Source organism: Microtus ochrogaster, linkage group LG9 (genome assembly GCF_000317375.1).
Source record: "Microtus ochrogaster isolate Prairie Vole_2 linkage group LG9, MicOch1.0, whole genome shotgun sequence".
Lineage (NCBI taxonomy): Eukaryota > Metazoa > Chordata > Mammalia > Rodentia > Cricetidae > Microtus > Microtus ochrogaster.
This window is the reverse complement of record NC_022034.1, coordinates 14,707,876-14,728,970: the sequence shown is the minus strand read 5'-3', so window position 1 is coordinate 14,728,970 and position 21,095 is coordinate 14,707,876. Positions and strand designations below refer to the sequence as shown.

The 21,095-nt window shown below is 41.5% G+C and overlaps 1 protein-coding gene across 7 annotated transcripts in view; it reads right to left on the bottom strand.

The window, feature by feature from the left end:
• The window catches only part of Ipcef1 (interaction protein for cytohesin exchange factors 1), a 77,520-nt gene extending 56,712 nt beyond the window's left edge, over positions 1-20,808 (bottom strand). For 3 of the 7 annotated variants that reach the window (XM_026787460.1, XM_005363419.3, XM_026787463.1), the window contains exons 1-2: positions 20,517-20,808; positions 19,606-19,775 (exon numbers count right to left, since the gene is read on the bottom strand). In XM_026787460.1, coding sequence (XP_026643261.1) covers positions 19,606-19,764 — 159 coding nt within the window. In that variant the 5' untranslated portion in view covers positions 19,765-19,775; positions 20,517-20,808. Of the gene's footprint in view, positions 1-19,143; positions 19,196-19,605; positions 19,897-20,059; positions 20,251-20,516 lie in introns of those variants that run through there. The other 4 variants (XM_026787461.1, XM_026787464.1, XM_026787462.1 and 1 more) reach the window with 4 other exon arrangements.
• Positions 20,809-21,095: the final 287 nt, after the last annotated feature.

Sequence of the window (21,095 nt, the reverse complement as noted above, 5' to 3'; positions counted from 1 at the left end):
GGGAAAACTAGACTGAAGGCTGGGGGAAAGAAGGCAGAGTCATGGAGAAGCCATGGAGCCCAGCTAGAGACAGACACTGGATGGAACCTTGCCAGTAAGCCACAGCCATGTGGTGATACACAGATTAATAGAAATGGGTTAAATTAAGATGTAAGAGCTAGCCAATAAGAAGCTAGCACTAATAGGCAAAGCAGTGGTTTAATCAATATTGTTTCTGTGTAGTTATTTTGAGTCTGAGCAGCCAGGAATGAACAAGAAGCCTCCTACAATGTGAGTTGATATTTTATATAACACACAATGTTTCCTGTGATTTTCAATTACAATTATATGCAGAAATGTAATTTTGGAAAACCTAGGTCCATTGCTAAAAACCTACCCAAAGCAAATACAGATGTTCAGGTGTATATGTATGATAACAGTACACACTGTTCACAACCAGAAACAGACCAACACATAAACTGATCATCACTAAACAAACTGTGATAAATCCATATAGATAAATATTATGTATAGTCACAAACTCCATGAAAGCTGGCATATGCTAAATAGATAAACCTTGCAAATATTATGCTAAATGAAAGATTTTAGTCACAAAATATCATGCATTATTTGGTTACATGTATATGAAATATTCAGAATAAGAAATACATAAAGAAAAAACACAGATTTATGTGTGTGTGTGTGTGTGTGTGTGTGTGTGTGTGTGTGTGTGTGTGTGTGTGTGTGTGTATTCCAGGCCCTGGGAAAAGAATTGGGCATAACTACTTGAAGGAAGTAAAGTTTTGTCTTGGAAATGTTTTGAAACTAGATAGAGATTGGTGTACATTTTTGTAAATGTACGAGATTTTTACTCAAGTACTCACTTCATAATGGTTGATCTTATGTTATATGGCCATGTTGATCATGCTATATAACATATATGTTATATATATGTAACATCACTGTTATATTAAGACATTTTCATATAAATCCCCATAACTAGTTTTGAGGAAAACTATCATTATATCAAGCATTTGTTGCCACTTCAATACCAACTGTTCCAAATTCTAAGAAGCCTAAACACATCCAACTCTTCCATATGTCCTAAGTTGGACTCTAGTGAACATTAACCCAATCCGATCCACCCCTGTGCCTCCTAGCAATACTGCTGCTCACCTTCCTTCTAATTACCTCCTCTTTTAAAGTTTTCACAAGGTTTTCTGCTATCTCTTCGATATCAGGGTACCTCAGAGTTCAATCCATAAACCTTTACTCTCTCCATTCCAGCACTATGGCTGACTGACTTGTGACATCTCCATGAATTCACATATCATCACCATACACACACACACACACACACACATTCAAAATCCACAACTTGAATTGAGATTCATCCCTGGAGAGAATGGCCCAGTATCTTTATTCACATGGATAAATGATGAGCTCCTGGAGAATGGCCCAAACCAAGACCATCTTACTCCATGCCTTCTCCTCTTCTGTGTTCTCTGCTTCAGTGAATAAGATGACACCATCTATCAAGACTTCATAAGAGAAAAGGAGGGTAGAGAAGGAGAGAGAGAAGAAGAAAGAAAGAGAGAAAGATGGACAAAAGAGACATTTCTAGCTCTCCTGTTTCAGCTATTCCTGTGTGGATACTGTCTGTCACCATAAAAATACATGCTGAGTCTTAGTCCATGATGAGAAAGACTGAAGTCTTTAAAAGTTAAGTGAATTGCTCTGCTAAATGAACAGTGTCAAATCTACCTCTAAATTAATACCTCTTGGTGGCCTGGATGAAAATGGCCCAAACAGTCTCACAGTTTTGAATGCTTGATTTCCAACTGCTGGAACTATTTGGAGGGATTGGGATGTGTGGCTTTGTTAGAGCAGATCTGTCACTGGGGGTGAGCTTTGCAGTTTTAAAAGACTGGATTTCCTGTGCCAGGCTTCTCTCTCCCTCTGCCTTCTGCTTGTCACTCAAGATATGAGTGCTCAGCTATTCTTGCCACTATACTCCACCATAATAGATTCTAAAATTGGAAGCTCAATAAAATGTCTACTTTTATAAGTTGTTTTTGGCCATGCTGTTACAGTAATAGACACCCTAACTAAGACAACCTCTATAACCATATGCTAATACAGCCCTCAAACCTCATCAGAGAAACTTCTACATGTAATAGAAATTTACAATTGACCAAGTTAGAGTAAGTGAATAAGCATCACAAACAAAACATCTATATCATGCGCACACACTCGCGCGCACTCACACACATGCACGCACATGCACACATACACAGATGACTCGGAGATCATCATAGAAAATGAAGAGAAAGACTGTAAGAGTCAGAGGTCATGGATTGTAGCAAAAGTGTCTTCCAAACATGACAGAGCAACTTTACTCATGAACCCAGAGCTGTGGTTGCCTACACAAGACCAGTACAAGATCAAGCCAGTCAGCACTATAGCATGGAGATGAGATGGCCTTGTGAGCCCCCACCCCTAACCGGGAAAGCTTTTATTACTGATAGCTTCTCTGGGAAGGAAAGTCATTCTTCTTTAAGGGTGTGTCCCCTAGTCAGTTAACCACTCTCCCAGTAAATTGTCTCTCACCCTGGGTACATGCACTGTAAAAATTGGGTTATTAAGAATAAGTAAAAAAAGAACAGGAAGTGTGTGGGATGGCGAAATAAGGGATGTATCTTAGAGGAGATAGGGAAGGAGTATAGGTAAATATAATCAAAATAAATTTTACGGTATTCTCAAAGAAAATCAGATCTTTTTAAAAAAATAAGTAAATGCTAAGTATGTCATGGTTAGAGATGGTTTAACAGATAAGAACATTGCTGTGCAAACATGACCACATAATTTCAAATCTCAAACACACACATAAAATGCTAAGTATAGTGCCATGCATACCAATACACTAGTACACTGGGGCTATCTGGCAGTCAGCCCAGCCCTAGGTTCTGGAAGAGAACCTGACTCAGGAGAATACGGTGGAGAATGACTAAGTAGGGCAGCAGAGATGATGCTTTCAGGCTCCATGCACTCATATGGGACTCCACACACCACAAACACATGATGAACAATTGAATGAATATGTTAAATAGGTCAGTGGGAATCTAAGGTTTTTCTCATGAGAATGAATTCTTATTTTCTGGAGGCTGATTTGCCTGCTGAGAGAATAGGTTGTTGCAAAAAGGCACCTCACATACTGGGATCCCTTTGCACACAATCACTCTGCCTCCTGCTTCTCCATCATATAAGCCATATGTGGTCCTTGCTAAAAGCTAAGCAGGTCCCAGAAGCAGCCTTCAGAATTTGAACTAAATAAGCATCCACCTTCTTTTTGAGCCATCCAGCCTTCAGTATTTTGTTATAGAAAATGAACTAAGACAACCCTTCCCAAAATTCATGAGGTAAACACAAAGTTGTGTTGAGGTTGCATCTTTAACAGATGGTTCATTCATCTATCCTACCATGTCATGTCCTGTCCATCACCATTAGCTTTTTGTTAAATTACTGAAAAATCCTCCAAAGCCAGTTCCCCTCTTTCTAATTCCCTCCTTTAACCCAATATAGCATCCAAATGACATCCCATAGCAATTCTGTCCATCATGAACATGTTTCGTGTCCTCCTCTAATTGAAACCCTGCATGGTTCCCAGGTGCTCACTGGATGAAGCTTTAGTACCTCAGCAGAACACCCTTCATGGGTGAGCCCTAATGAATTCCACAGTTTCACCTTCTTCAGTATCCCTGTCTTCTGTTCAACCAAAAACAAACTGAAAAAACTGTAAAACAAAGAAAACTGTGTTCTTCTGGAGCTAAGTAAGACACCCAATTCATGTCATGGCATACACCTCTATGCAATATCATAATTCCATTCATGTGGTGATAACATAAAAATTAATTTAAAATGAAACATATACAGACTGAGAAAATGGTTCAGTTGCTAAAAATCTTGCCACATAAGCATCGGGATTCAAGTTCAATCCCAAGAGCCCATGAAAAGAGCTGATCAAAATGATCCACACCTATAACCCAAGCACTGGGAAAGCAGAGACAGGAGGATCTGGCCTTGCAGACCAGCATATCTAACATGGTCAGTGAACACCAGGTTTATTGGGAGACCCTGTCAGAAAAAGTAAAATGGGGAGCAATTGAGGAGGATGCCCAGCATTGACCTCTAGCTTCCATAGGCATGAACACACACACACACACACACACGGGTGCATGCGCACCACCACCACCATACAAAAACAGAACATACAAGTGTTGCTTTTACCAGTGTTTGCATGCATTTAGAAATATTGATTTGGTCAGCTGGTTGAGCAGGTAAAGGTAAAAGGCTGACAATCTGAACTCTATCCCCTGGATCAAAAATGTGGTGCAAGGGAAGAATGGATGCCTAAAATTTGCCCTCTGACCTCCACAAGCACACTGTGACATGCCCCCAATAAACAATACAGATTATTAAACAAATGAAAGATAAATTACGTATCTTTGGTTCACTGGGTTTATTTCACTGGTTTCCTTTCCACAAAACTGAAAAGGCTGAAGCTCTTTCAATTAGAGATCCCAAGAAACCTGAGCGGAGCCATTGCATAAAGTTTCCCTAGGAACCCTCCTTCTCATACACAGCAGCTCTTGTCATTATTCTAAAGACGTCTGAGCTGTATTCAAAGTCACATCAGCTGTGTCAAAAATGTCCCTTGCTTATTTAACCTGCAAAAAAAAAAGCCACAGAAGTGGCGATCACAATGGGCAGCTTCTCATGGAATGACAGTTTTCTTCTTCTCCTCCTCCTCCTACCCTTTCAGATCTGCCCCGGCCTGATCCATTAACAAATAACTGACTCGAATAGTATCCTTCCCTTTAAGGATTCCTAACTTTCTAAAATGTCACTTGACAGTTATGTATTTGATAATTTCCCCAGATCTCTAACATGATCTTTGAAAGTATCCTCCAGCCACTGTACAAACTTAAAATCTTAAGTGCAACAGCACACAGCACTGGGCCCTCAGCCATAGGGTGTTCTGTAACTACAAACCAAACTTCCTTTCAAGTTAGCCCACCCACTTTCCCAGGCACCTCTGACTCCCTGCCCCCACCCCCAGCAGAACTTATCATTAGGTAGAACCAAAGTCTTACTTATGTCAAAACTGGCAGAGTTCAAACATCAAGGACAGGAGTGAAGCTCCTCCTGTGTCAATCAGCTGTGTTCATCTCTCCCTTAAACTCTCTTTTCTCTCTCATGAAAAGCTTCCATACATTCAGTCAAGTCCTCGCTGTGTCCCAGGTGTGAGAATATCGTAGTGAGATGGAGACCTCATCTCTTGAGAGAAACGGGACAATGAGCTCAACATGACCCATGGACTTAGGCAGCATCTTGTGGACTTGTGGACATGTAATTGGAGGCTGAGTTGAGCACCATAATTGAGCACCATAACGGAGCTAGAGAACACAAGCAGGGCAGGATGCCTGCAGCTCCCTGGTGACACTAAACCCCTCTCCCTGGCCCTCTTATGTGAGATTCCAAGAGTCATGATGGGTGTAATCTGTTTCTACAAGTCTGGGACAGGCTCCCTCCTGTTTGTCTTCAGAGCAAGAAATGGGCTACCCTCACAGTCCTCTCATGGTGGTGTGTCCTGGTTGTTGGTCTGACTCTCCTACAGACCAGAGTATTTTGAAGGAGGCAACTGTTTCATTTAATGTATTTTTGATTTATAAGGCAATTGTCCATTCTGTGTGGAAAAGCTATACATGTGTTATGAATGATCGAGTGATGGAACATTTTTTTCCCTTTGACAATAAAGAAAATGTTGAAATAAGATGTGGAAACTATTTTGAAAAATATTTCAGCATTTTCTGAAAATCACAAGCATGTAATTTCTGCAAAACCCAGCAATTCCACTCCTGGGTACCTACCCACCCCCACCATTGAAAACTCATACCCATGAAAAGAGTTGCAAGCAAATATTTATAGGTACATTAGTCATAGTATCTTAAGCAGGAAACAACCTAAATGTCCATTGGCGGGTAACTAAAGAGCATAATGTATTCATGCTCACATGATAAAACACTATCATCACTATAAAGGAACAAGCACCTCCTGCTAAGCTGTACATAAGCTTTGGCAGCATTACACTTACTGACAACACAAGAGACAATATGTTACACTATGTCTCCATTTCTATCAAGTTCATGAAGGTAGAATGCAAAGCAAGGCTTGAGGTGGGAATGTAGAATTAAGGGTTAATGGACACAAGGAGTCACTCTGGTCCTAAACAACTGACCTAAAACCAGCTTGTTATAATGGTTGCATCAGTGAGTGGATGTAAATGGAGTGGTATTATGATAGAATAAACACGTCTCAAATAAGCTGAGCACATGAGTACACACACGTGGAGGCTGGGTTCCCCTAGAGTACACACACGTGGAGGCTGATTCTCCTAGAGCACACATGGAGACTGGGTTCCCCTAGAGAAACACACATGGAGGCTGATTCTCCTAGACTACACCCGAAGGCCAGATTCTCCTAGAGCACACAGAGGCCAAATTCTAGAGCACACACAGAGATTGGATTCTCCTACAGCACTCATACATGGAGGTTAAATTCTCCTTGCACACATGGAGGCTGAATCTCAAAGAGCACACTAACTTGAGACCAGTACTATAATCTGAACCCCTTTTTCTAAAATATAAGCTAGAGGGATATGAAGATTGGAGGAGAGATGAGACAAGATGCCCTGGCACATTCAAACTGTGCAGAGGCCTTCTCATGCAAAAGTGGAAATCAAATTCAGACCAAAGAACAGAACTATAGCAGTGTGTCCTCTCACCAGAAACCTTAATTCTGGAGCCTGTCCTACACACATCTCTGAGGCTTCATATGATAACATGTGGCACAATTTATATTCACACGTGACTTTAAAGAACACACACGGAACAGGCACCTGGAAGCTCCTTTTCCACAAAGCACTGACTCCTCACTTAAGCATACAACCAAAACACACTGAAAGCTTGCCTTCACTACCTTCATTTTGCTGCTGCCTCCGTTATTATAGACTACTTGCTTACCTCTTCAGGTTGGAATATTCATCGCTGAAGGAGTGTCCACCTAACCTAATCTCATCCCCCTTCAAGGCTGAAGGCACAGAGATAAAGTTGACCTAAGTTTCAGGGACTTCAGATACCAGAAACAGTAGATCTTTACAGGAAAGATCTGCCCCCTGACAAACACACCTCTCCCATGAGGAGGACTCTCCATGATGGGTGACCGTATCCTGAGACCTACATTAATCCTCTCCAGCTATGACAGTCATAAAGACTTCTTGGGGCCACAAGCAGAAGCAGACAGGGGGGACAATGATGGGCAGACCACGCTTCCTTCAGGATTGCTTCCTTTTGCTTATCTCTTGGCTCTTGCTGCACTCCATCACCCATTAATCCTAAGCCAAAGGTTGGGACCCCAGACCTGTAACACAGAAGTTTATTTATTGATAATGAAACCTAGTCTAAGAAGAGACATTGCTAGCATTTTCCACAATGTTGTGGCTGTCACATTTCAGGTATTTACATAGTCCCCATGCCTGCAAATGACACAGAATCTATAGCCTCCCTCTTCTTTCCCTGCAATGAAATTGATGATGGTGTTTGGTTCTGATGAGTAACTCATCTTCTCCTCTCTTTCAGAAAGGAACACAGAAATGGACACACCAAGCACCTTCCATTCTGCAAGCTTCACCTGGGTCGGTGAACAGAGAGCTGCATCCACCAGTCATGGGGGACAGCAAGCACTTCAGGATGCAAGAAAAAGTGTGTTTGGCTTGGTCGTCCTTCTTTCTACCTCCTCCACCTTTATCCTTTCTTCCCCATCCTCCCTCCTTGTTCTTCTAGTTATAAGAAGCAGTTCTCACGGGGGGTGTGGCTGGGATACCTCAGAATGTGCTTGACAGAAACAGCTAAGGCTAACATTGACTGAGCACTGAGCATAAGAAGGGTACCATTCTCTACCTTTGGGGTAAAATTAATCCTATTCTCAGTATCAGAACTGATGAGGCAGGTGATTTTTAACCCACACACCACCCAACTGATGCTGTTGTCCCATGAAGAAATTGCACAGCATTCATAAATTTCCAGAACAAAGAACAGGACCCAGAAGCGAGTCATTCTAACAGGAGACAGATGGTTTTCCTTTGCCTTACAAAGAGAGCTAAAAGAAAGAGGAGAAGACTCCAGTTAACACATGGCCCAGGAGAAAGAATCCCGACTTGAACAGGACACCTCCCTGCAAGCCACTTACTGGCTCATCTTAGGCAGAGGAGTACCCTGAAAACCAGTGTTTCCCAGTGAAAAAGCAGACAGAACCAGTGTCTTCAAGTGGAATAAGATCAATGTGCATGTCTAATACAGTAAGCCAGTACAGGACATAGAGAGTTAAGAGATTGTTATCATTCATCCATAAGAAAGGAGAAAGAATAACTTGGAAAAAGAAAACTGATGTCAAGCAAGCTTCTCGACTCCATCTCCTTTGCTGATACCTGGGGCAGCTGTGACTGTCCCAGTTTTCCCTTGTCATTTTTGCATCAGATTAATGGCTGTGAGGAGAAAATTAAATTACTGAGAGCATAATTATGGTTGCAAGCTTAATAATCTGTCTGTATATTATTTGGGTGTGTTTTATTAAAAGTATTATTGCATTTCGGTTTATATGATATTGTCCTATAAATATAATTAGATTTTGATCCGTAGAGGGCTTCTTTTTACAGGTGTTTAGAAATATGTATTCTATACAGAAAACAATTGGTAGATGTCTTGGCTAATAAACAAAAGCCACAATTTCTTACAGAATCCAGAGATTCTCAATGTATTATAATTTTAAATGTGGACTGAGGTGGTATCAGAAAGCCTCCATAGAACTGGGATGCTGAGGCCCCAGCAAGAGAGAGGATCAAGGGCTCTGGGGTGGGCAGATAATGTGCAGTTGGTACTGCTGGTGACTCAGGGAACCCTAGCCAGACTTCCTACTGCCAGCAGCTGCATCTCTTCACTGGGAAGGTCTTCTGGGCCCTGATTCTACACTTCTGCCTTGCAAGAGATTCGCAAATCAAGCCCCTAGAATGGGCTCCTGCACATACCTAAGAGGGCTTGGTACATAAATAATCCAGCCGTTGACCCTTGGCATACTCACTCTGGATTTTGTATTTTACAAGAGTACTGAGTTCCCCAGGTTGCCTAAGCTTGGGTTACCTGCAGCTGTCCTTGCCTTCTCTCTGCCTTCTCATCTGTCATTATCTTTCCAAGAGAGTTGCAGCTCTAGTTCTGAAGGGCTGCATGCACAGATTGAACAGAGCACCAATGATAAATGCACACAAAGGTGTCTCTACCAAGCAAACACAAAATGTTCATGTCATTGTTCTCAAGACAATGCAGTAGCAATAATATACTTAACGTTCATATTGTATTTGGTACTGTAAGTAAAGCAGAGATGATTTAAGGAATAAAGGAAGGTGTGTATAGATTGCATTCAAATGGAGAGTCCTGAACCTGATCACCTTCTCAAATAAACCACTCATAGACAAATCTTCTTCTGGGAGTTTCCTTCTGAGAAACCTAAGCCAATCTGTCTTTACCCCGAGAGAAAAAAAAATTCCTGCTCATAGTAACCAATTGTGACAACACAATTATCCTTATAATCCTTCCTCATTATCACCTCCTGAGAAACACCCAGGGATATAGACACCTCACTGCCACAGTAGGTCTTTTTGGAGAGGAGACCATGAGGCATCTGGTATACTATCTTATGTCTATAAATCAGCTTTCTTGGCTACTCTAAGACTCATGCTCTCTCTCCCCCAAAGAATCGTTTAATCATGAAAGTATGTTACAAAGAAAGTCACTTTAAAGCATTATTTCCAAAAACAGTTAAGATGGAGCCTTCATTATTTAAAAGATTGGTGACTGTTCTCTACAATGAAAACAACCTCAGCATGTGTGTCCTGCAATGAGTTTATTCCCTGGTCAGCCTCACACGCTCTCTTGGAAGCCTCTAAGCCCAGGGAGGCTTTTCCTTTTCATCAGTGCTGCCCAACTTCTTCACCAGGAGAGCCCAACAAAAGCAAAGAAATAAAGATGAAAGGGAAGTTTTAGAAAAATCTGATTGACTTTCATTATTATAGAATGGATAATAGATCATGATAGCTAATAAACTGGATGTGCCATCCATAGTTAAAGCAAGAAGAGAGACATAGTTGCCCACCAGAGAACAATCCAGTCACTACGGCAGCTTGGGCAAGAGAGAAAGTCAGAAGACCTCACTTCTAGCTAAGGAGTTATTGACAGTTGGTGGCTTCTAGGAGAGGGAGAATCTGCTTTCTTTAAGGGTGTGGCCTCTGATGGGTGAGTCTGTGGCTAATATAAATTGGACTGGGTGGAACTGGTTTATATATTTAATAATATATGTATTTATAATTTATTTAATTCATTATAGATTTATAAATTATAAATATATGTACAATTAAATTATATATTTAAGACAAAGTTAGGAAAGGGAGCATGAGAGATGAAAGCATTTAGAAGGAGGATGAGAGCAAATGTGGTCAATATATATTGTTTGCATATATGCAATTCTCAAATAATTAATTAAAATATTACCTAAAGATAAAATCTAAATGAATTCATGTTCACATTAAAAAGAATAGCAGAAGAAGAAAAGGAACAACATATAAGATTTAAATGATGTATGTCAATACTAGAGATTTAAAAGAAATAAAAAATAAGTAATAATAATAAATGGTAATCCTTGAGATAGCACAGTTAGGAGATAGCACATAATCTGCCACAATCCAATGTATATTAAGTCTTCAAGTAGCTTTCCAATCTCTCTAGACTATTACAGGAACTACATGAATGAACATCATTAAGATATCATTAAGATGCTATTGGAGGCCAAGCAGTAGGAACAATAGCTCTGCTTTAAATGAAAGTGGAATAAACATTTTTTAAAGACAATACACAAATGGCCAATAAGTGCAAGGGAAGGGTGCTCATAGTCACTGGGCATTAAGGAAATGGAACCTAACCACAATGAGATGCTTATCACCTCACACTCATTAAGAGGGTGAGTGCCAAAAATAAACCAGAAAGCAAATCCTGAGAGAGTTCTAGAAAAGCTGTAAGCCCTGTGCACCATCAAAAGGAAGGGAAGAGAGAAGTTGCTATATATAGGAAACCATTCCTGAAACAACTAAAACTATGGTTACCCTGTAATTGCAATTCTGCACCTATACCCAGAATTCAAAGCAGACCATCAAAGACATCTTTGCAGGTCCTTATACTAGGAACATTGCATGAGTGTTCATCAATGGACATAACTGGATAACCAAATGCAACATGTGGATACACTAGGATGTCCTCAAGAAGAATGGAAATTGAAACTTGAAGATGTTGTGCACTGTGAAACAAGCCATCCACAGAAGAATAAATATAATATAATTATACTTACTAGGTAGACATGCAGTAGTCAAATTCACACACACAGAAAATCTTTGGTAGCTGCAAGGGACAATCAGAGAAGAGATTCACAGAGTGAGGTAGTGGAGGAGAGTTTTAATTTGGTAAAGATGAAAAGAGATCAGGAGGTGAAAAGTGGGGACAGCTGTACAATAATGGGAATATATTTAATGCCACAAAAATGCACCCTTTAAAATGCTCAAGAAACTTTTATGTCTGTGTTTGTACATATATAGATATATGCATAGTCAATATTTTAAAACAATAACTTTAAAGATTTACACCCACTATTTTATATAGGGGGAGGCTGTTCATTCATTTCCAGCCACCCAGACCTGAAATAACCACACAGAAACTGTGTTAATTAAATCACTGCCTGGCCTACTAGCACTAGTTTTTTATTGGCTAGCTCTTATATCTTAAATTAACCCATTTCTATAAATGTGTGCATTACCATGAGGCTCATGATTTACCAGCAGGATTCCGGTGCACCTGTCTCATGTGGCGGCTACATGGCTTCTCCCTAACTCTGCCTTCTTTCCTTCTCTATCTGCTTGGAATTCCTGCCTTGCTATAGTCTGCTAAGCCACTGGCTGAAAAAGTTTTATTAATTGACCAATAGAAGCAACACATAGACAGACGGATTCCCCACACTATTTCCCCTCTCTGTCTAAATGAAAAGGAAGGTTTTAACTTTAACATAGTAAAATTACGTATAACAAAACAGGTTATAAACAAGAATTACAGCTACAATATTTATACCTAATCTTTTATTATAACTAAGGAAACCTATAACTATTTTTTAACTCCATTAAAGACTCCAGAATGATATAATATTACCTAAGTAAACTGGAAGTGCATTGTAAGCAGCTTTGAAACCTCTAGAATTGACAGAGACACCTTGCTGCCTGGACAGTCACGCAAAGTTTTTTTGTAACATTGGGGCATCTTTAGCCTACAGGCCCATAGTATTCAGCAGACTTTTTCATGAGCAGGAAATTTTAAAGACAGTTTTGCCTATATTGGTCGTTTGTCAGTTACCCTTTTCTGTGTCCTGCAGAATATCTGCCAGACTCATGAATTAGGAACCCCGAGAAGGACCATCTCACCTTTAGGCAAGTTTAGCAGTCATTTTTCTGTGAGTCCTACATGCAATTCATACACCATACCATTAAGCAGTCCAGGTAAGAGCAGTTTCTTGCCCAAATGGCTAACGAACTCCAGAGGAGCCTCTTCAATGCCCATCATCCCCAAGCAAGTGTATTTCTGCTAAGGAATGCACAAAAGTGTCATTCTTTCTATGTGCTCCTTTTGTGTCTGTGCAGTGTTTTTTATCTGCATTCAAAGGTCCCAATTAGCTCAAAGTACAGATAGTGTTATTAACAGAAAAATGGATGCACATAGAGTTACTTCAATGATTTCCCTGCTGATAAATCTGATGCATACATTAGTATACATTAATATTTGTAAATATGTATACTGCATGTATATATAAGTGATATATATATATATATACACACATATATATTATTGTAAGGTCACCTGGTCACTACCATGTCCTATGTCGCCTCCACGGACCATCAACATTACCTCTTCTCTACTCAAACACAAATTCTAGGCTGGCCTACAATCCACCAGGTTCATGTCACTAGCTTACTTTCCTTTAGAAACGCTTCCATACACTGGAGTTCTCTTTGAGATGAACTCAGAAATGGGATTTCAGCTAAGACAGTAAATACAGCATTCTGTTAGATGAGACACATATAATTCTCCTTGAAATGAAATATTGTCAGTGAAGATATGAGAAAAATTTATGATTCATTGATAAGTAACATAAAATTAAAACTAAATGATTTCTCCCCACCAAAAAAAAAATTGCTATCTACTCTGTATCTTTTATCAGAGTGTAACGAGACAGTTTAAATTACAGAAACAGACAAAGAAGATGGTTCACCCAGTAAAGGTGCTTGCCACAGAATCCTGGCAATTTGAGTTCAAACGCTGGAGCCTAGAAAAAAGCAGAGAACCAGTTCCACACAGCTGTCATCTAACTTTCACATGTCCCCTGTATCATGCACCCAAACTACACACACACACATACACACACATATAAACACACACACATTCATATGCACACAATAACAAATAAAAATATTTTTTTAAAAAACCAAGCCACATGAGTAATGAGTGTGTCAATGAAAAAAAATTCCCAAGCCTGATGGAGGAAGGCCATTGGTTAAATAAAGATGTTGCTTGCCCTGATAGGTTAAAACATAGGTGGGAGGAGTAAACAGAACAGAATGCTGGGAGGAAGAGGAAGTGAGGTCAGTCTCGACAGCTCTGAGCTCTGGAGCAGAGACGCCATGCTCCCTCTCCTGGGCGGATGCGGGGATAGCTTTGCTCTCCGAGATGCATGCGATGAAGCTCCGACCCAGGATGGATGTAGGCTAGAATCTCCCTGGTAAGCCACCTTGTGGGCTACAGCATATTATTAGAGATGGGCTAGTCCAGGTGTGAGAGTTAGCCTAAAAGAGGCTAGAGAGAAATGGGCCAAGCAGTGATTAAAAGAATACAGTGTCCGTGTAATTATTTCAGGGCATAAGCTAGCCAGGCAGCCGGGGTGCACCCAGGGTGCTGGGGACGCAGCTCCGCCGCTCCAATTACTACAAATGGCACCCAATGTGGGGCTCAAACCCCACATGGGATTAAGAGTCCCATGCTCTACTGACTGAGCTAGCCGGGCCAGGCAGCTGGGGTGCTGGGGACCCAGCCCCGCCGCACCTATCACTACACAAGCCATGGCAAATTCCCTAAGCTATTTTCTCACAATGCAGGCTTAGAGCGGTTGCTCTGAAAGGTGTAGGACTCAAGACCAGGAAGTCGTCTTCTTTCCCGTGAGAAGCTAACCCCTCTTCGTTTTTCTTTAGCGGAAAGAAAGGCTCCCCATTTTTGCCAAAACACTCAAGACAGTTCTCTTAAAAATAGAGAAGTTCTGGCTTTCAAGTAAAATTTTCTGAAAGGGTCAATTCTGTTCTACCAAGTGATTAAAGCTTAAATAGAAAAGATGCTCATCAAACTGCTTCCAAGAAAAGCACCATCCACATTTAAGCTCCTCTGAGAGTCACATTTTGTTGACAAGTGACACAGTTACCACGAGGCAGTGTCATGCAACTGTGTTGACAATGAAAGGAAACACAGTCACGTTTGCACAGATAAGGAGGAACCTCAAAGGACGGAGAACTCTGCAAGGTGTGTGTTAAGTCAGACACTGCCCTGCAGAAGGCATGAGCTGACCTGAAATTTCCATGAAACAAGGTCAGACGGTTTACCCAGCAGCCTCGCAGCTCTCCTGAACTGTTGCTGCAGCAACACAAATGACATCAATATCGGTTCATTTATACAGCAAACCCCCTCGAGTCTCTAGTAATTTTAGACAAATAATGGATAACACGAAAATAAACCAAATGCGTAGCTGACGAAGAACCAATACAAAACTCTACATTTTACCCACAAATTCTTTCTCAGTTTTCATGGTATTTACCCAGGCACTAAGACTCGGAGGTCAGTCTCACTTTAACCTCAACTACTATGTCCCATATTCTCTCTGTGCTGCTCCTCTTCATCAGTGTGGTGTGTTCCAGTTCTCACTGCCAGGGGCCACATCTGAACCCTCACGTTCTCTGATCATCTCTCAACCCGGCTCCCGCAACACACTCCTTCACAGTTGACCGCTGCTCTGTTCATATCATCACATGTCCATCACCCTGCCAACCTGACACTCTTCTTTAGTCCCCTCCTGTCTGCTAGTCCTACCCATTTGTGAACAGTGTGTCTGAGTTCCCTGTTTGTTTACTGGGCCCAGGCCACCTATCTATAGTCACACCGTCTACAGAAAAGAGCCTGGTTCTGGTGTTGGACTATCTCAGGGTTAATCCCAGCTCTGCCATTTACTTCTTCAGAGCCTCTGAGCCTGTTCCTTCAGCTCTTGGTTTTCAGTAAACTCATTTGAAGAATGGGGGGAATAACATCAATGTTGGGTGGTTATATGAAAATTAGACATCATCTCTACAGTACCATGCTGGTTCCTCTCACTCATACTATCCAGCCTTCATTCACATTTGACCTCTGACTCAGATGCTGACCCAACCCCCATCTTCTACTCCCAAAAGCGTCAAAGAAGGTGTTAAGCAAGGTTGGAAACAGCTGTGTGGGATATATTACAGTACAGGGATCCTTTCTAGTAAACCCCAAATTTAATTGCATTTTTTAGCATAGAAGTGGAAATCCCATTCCTGGGAAATTATTTCCTGTCAAGAGAAATACTTGAATAAGATCTCAATTCTCAGAATCCCCTAAGCATAGCAAGTATCAATGATTTATCCTTCTCATTCACTTGAGGAATCAACAAATATTAATCAAGCACTTATTAAACGTCAGACATTAAAATACTAAAAATATAAACCTATGATCTTGCTATGTAGACATAATGATGAAATAATTATGAAAGACAGGAGTCTGACATACATTCAAAAAGAAGAATGTGTGTGACAATCAAACTATTATAAAATAATATAAAAGGAAGAAGACTGAGTAGGCAAGTTTAGCTCGGGGGATATGGTAAGTCCACACAGAAAATGTGCTATCAAATTCAAATATGACCTTACGAAGAGGAGGAGGCTTGCTGCAATGGGCAGGAGAAAAGGCTCCTGGGAACAGGGACAGCCTTTCTGAGCAGGGAATCTGTCTAGACAAAGGTGCACAGAGAGGTGGAACACATCAATAGGAATCAAATCTCCATCGCCAAGCTTAGGTTGGGTTAAGATGGGGAGTAGTGAGAAGAAAGAGAGGGTACCAATGAAGATGACGCCCTGTGCCAGGGGGTGGGTTTGAGCATTATCCACAGGGCGCAGGAAAGTGAGAGGGTAGTATCCTAGTCCAGATTTTTCACTTGCTGAGATTTCGTGGCTTATGTATGGTCCTGTAAGAAGCGGCATGAAGCTGCTTGTGCTGGAACCTTCCAAACCAAGGAAATGCTACGTGAGAAATAACTTCCTAAGGAAGTCTCAGTAGTGGTGCTGGGAGAAGCAACGTGAGCAGAAATGAGGTGAGCCATTTACCGGGTATCAACAACATACAGGCAAAGAGGAGAAGATGGCAAAGTCCTCGGGCAATATTGACAGCAACAGGGATGAGCAAGGGGGTCTAAGATGCTAGCTTGTACATTCACAGAGGAATTGCCCCTTCTGGAGAGGTTCTCTCAGTCTCCTTCTGGAAGCAATGTAATGGAATGGTATCATTTATCTGATCCTCAGGAAGTTTCAGGATGGCACGTCAACCAGTATGGACTTAGGAATCAAAGCAGCCTGTGTGAAGCACTTTTCGTTCTTCATGTATGACTTGGGAAGTTTACTGTGAGTCTAAATCTTTCCAGCTTTTAAAGCATGCTTCAAAGGTCTGAGGCCCTCCATCTCTCTGTCTATTGTCTCTGTCTGTCTCTGTCTCTAGCTCCCTCCAGAGATTGAATCCTGAACCTCATACATGCTAGGCAAGCACTCTACCACCAAGCTATGCCCTCCAACTTTTTATGTTTCTTATTCACTTTGAGACAGTGATTCACTAAGTTGACAAGACTGTCTTTGAACTCACTCTATAGCCCAGGAAGGTTTTGAAACTGCAATCTTTCGGCCTCAGCCTCCTGAGTGGCTAAGACTATAAGCCTGTGCCGACATACCCAGCTAGAGGTTGTTTTGAAGAATAGGTAAGAACCTGTGTGCAGAGTACCTAGAACATTCCTTAGCATACAACAAATGTTCTATGTTCGATGAGATAGGCCATCCTGCTATACACAAATCAGGAAGAACAAGGAATGGAGAAAGGAGAAGAAATCAGTCAACCCTTAGGCGCCTTAGCTCTTAAATCTAAATTCTTGAAGTAGAGACAGTAAGTGCATATTTTTCTGTGAGGGCGTGTTTGACTGTTACTTTGCAGTTGGTATTAACACAGATAGCAGGAATATGACTGCTAAATAAATCTTCCTTGAGGTCTGCCTACAACAAACATACAATTAGGGTGTCAGGAATGAGGGTGGGAAAGAGAAAGCAAAGAAAAAGACATGAGAAGTCGTCTGTGGGAGACTCTTCCTTTTGTGGACAAGAGTTATCCTCTTCTTCCCTGCCCAACCAAGCTCATTCTCAGACTGATGCTACTAATTTACTCTTCTAAAATACACGACCAGCATCCTGAAGCTTACCGTCTGCCTCTGATGAAAGCACACAGGGATGGGGAGCCTACAGGCATCTAAGACTCCACCCTTTCCTCTCTCTAGGCCAAGCCAACATGGCCGCTCCATGCAGAGGAGGGAGATTCCTGATGCCTAAAACTAGGAAGAACCGATGCCTAAAAGTAACCGGATCCATTCTCCTAAGGGGAAGAGAAGCTGGAGAAGCCAAATGAGCCAAATGGCAATTGTGTAACTCCAGGAACTTCTTTCCCATTATACCAAGACAGGGACAGCACCTTCTGGCTAAATGAGGAGATGAGTGACTGCTTAATTGTGAGCCCAGTTGCATCCCGTAGATGTATCATGTCCAACAATACCCAGTCTATCCTACAGGATCAAGAAATTCCTCAAAGGCCAGGCGATGGTGGCACACGCCTTTAATCCCAGCACTCGGGAGGCAGAGGCAGACGGATCTCTGTGAGTTCGAGACCAGCCTGGTCTACAGAGCTAGTTCCAGGACAGGCTCCAAAGCCACAGAGAAACCCTGTCTAGAAAAACCAAAAAAAAAAAAAAAAAAAAAAAAAACAAGAAATTCCTCAGGACTGTTTATAGGGTAACTCAGACCAGCTCAACTTAAGAAAGATACAGGTAACAATTACCAGTGATAACTGCCAAAATGCCATAGCCTAAAACAATAAAAAATGGAAGCTGGTGAGGTGGCTCAGCTGATGAGGTGCTTGTTGCCATGGCTAACCACTTGAATTAGAACACAGGAACCCACACGATGAAACAAAAGAAGCAATTCCTCTTGTAAGTTGTACTCTGACTTCCACACACGAGTGGTGACACATATATACCCAAACATACACACATACACACATACACACACATACAATGAATAAATAAATGTAATTCAATAATTAAAAATAAAATAACAGAAAACACGAAGTACTTAAGTCAGCATTAACTCCCCTTAAGGAAGCTGTGTTTGTTTGGGAAACCACCCAGCCCCAGGTTGGCTTAATTTAGTACTATTCCTTTAAATGATTAAACAAATCGTCTCTATCGGTCCTTTTTCCAGCACAAAGGGACCCCGGTTCTCCCCAAACCTGCAGTGGATTTCCATTTCCCCAGAGTTAGCAACAGACTTCTATCTGCAAAGCTCTACAAATTATTTTCAACAACACTGATGTCCCTCTCAAAGTATCTCCAGCCACAAAAGACAATACGATAATTTAATTTCCAGCTCTTTTTTCCACAGTCAAACCATGGAGCTGACCACAGTAGAGTGTGGCCATCAAAGGACATCATCACCAACTACCTCAGTGAGTGTTGTCCTCACGGTGTCTATTTAATGTCATCATGGAACAATGTCACCAGTCCCACCCAAGGCTGGTATACAGGGTTAGCAATCCCAAACCAACCCACCTGGCAAAGTTCAGGAGGAGAGGAGGCAGTGGGAGAAGGGATAAATAGCATGTCTCTGAACTGATGGATTTGGGCCCTCGGTAGAGGGCAACTTTTAATAGGACCTTAGCTAGGCAAAATTCCCATAGCAATCCAGACAGATCCTGAAACAACTAGGATCTCACAGAACAAATGACATCAGAAGAACCCAAACAGCTTCTTCCTTAAGCAAGGATATAATTGGGGTCCCTTTTCTTCTTCTCCAATCAGAATAGTAAAGCCAGATGGCTGCTTCTCCGAGCAGCTCAGCTCGCTAACCTACATAGCTCCTGGAGCAGAAATGAGCCCTCCTCAATCAAATCTGCTGGTTTGCTCTGCTCCAACTCCCGGAGATCAGGATCAACTTCCCCAGGAGGATCGCCTGCCCTGTGCTCTAGAGGCCACTCTGGTAAAGAGGCTGGGGAAGGAGGAGGGACCACTCACCATTTGGTTGCTGTACCAGTACAGCGACGACCCCTTCAGTACCACCCAGAACTTTTTCCATTTGTTGCTTAGAAAAGTTCCCTTTTCCTTTTTCTTGTACAGCCAGCCCTGGCAGTCAGCATGGCCCAGATCTTTACAAGATATCCTCCTCCGACTCATGGTGAAAAAACCTGCAAAGGTGATAGGAACAGGTAAGTGTGACCCGAACTCAGGGGACAAAACAAAAGGCAATGGTTAGTTGTTTGCATGGCAATAGTTGCATGTTTACATTCATGCAAAGTAAGTGTAAAAGAAGAAAGGAAGAAAGGAAGGAAGGAAGGAAGGAAGGAAGGAAGGAAGGAAGAAAGAAAGAAAGAAAGAAAGAAAGAAAGAAAGAAAGAAAGAAAGAAAGAAAGAAAGAAAGACTCCCATGTATCTGTTCTATTTTTAAACATTCATTTGGTGCCTAGAATACCCAGGCAAAGAAGCAGTGAGACTTCTATGCAAGCATGTGTCGGAAAACCTTAGTCAAAAAGAGTAAGTTGAAAACGGTAAACTCTCTGGGCTGCACATTGTGGCAGACACACCGGTCCTTCCCATAGTAACAGCGACAGTTATGCAACAGACACGGAAGGGTTAAAGCCCACTTAGGACACCAGGGACTTCCTGGCTCTGTCAGCTTCTCTAAGCTCTGAGGACAAAGCACGAGGGACCGGTCAAAATGAACAGCATGTCATTCTTTCTTAAAATCAATCCCAAAGCAGCCAAAAATTTTAATCTGCCGTCCATCTCCTGATATTAAATTCAGACAGACAAGACTCTGATAACCCCCCCCCCGAAGAATGCATCCAGTAGAAAGGAAGAAAAAATAAAAAAAAATTCACACTCACAGGCAGGAGAAAGGGATAAAGGAACAAAAGGGATCTAATTACCTTGAGTTTTCTTCCTGGGCTTCTGACGCAAGGGAACCTGCTGGAGATGCAGGAAGGAAAGAACAGAGGCAATTTCTGATTGTGTTGTAACATTTGTAAAGAGAGAAGGAGGGAGGGGGTGGCAGTGTTTATGAGCTGGGTGGATTCTAAAAAAAAAAAAAAGAAAGAAAAGAAAGAAAGAAAGAAACTCTCCAAGCAGAGCTCAAGGGGAGCTACGAGCTGAGGCACAGAATGTGCTAATTAGAATCGATGTGCAATGAGTGAACCTGGAAAAAGGTAACAGGGCATTTATCTGTCAGGCTTCCTGTTTCCTCCCACAAGCGATTCTCACTACTACTTGGGTTAGTGAGGGCACGGCACCGTGCTTGATGAAGTTTTAGAAAATCATTAAATACTTTACCTATACATTTTTGTGAAAGAAGAAACAATATTTCTTTTCTCTCTTGATTTCTAAATAATTGTTTCTATCTCAAGCTGTTAAATGCTCACATCAGACTAATTTCATGGAGGGTTCTAGCTACACCACGAAAATTAAACAGCCTGGGAAAAGAAATTTCTTATCTCTTCTTGTGTGACCTC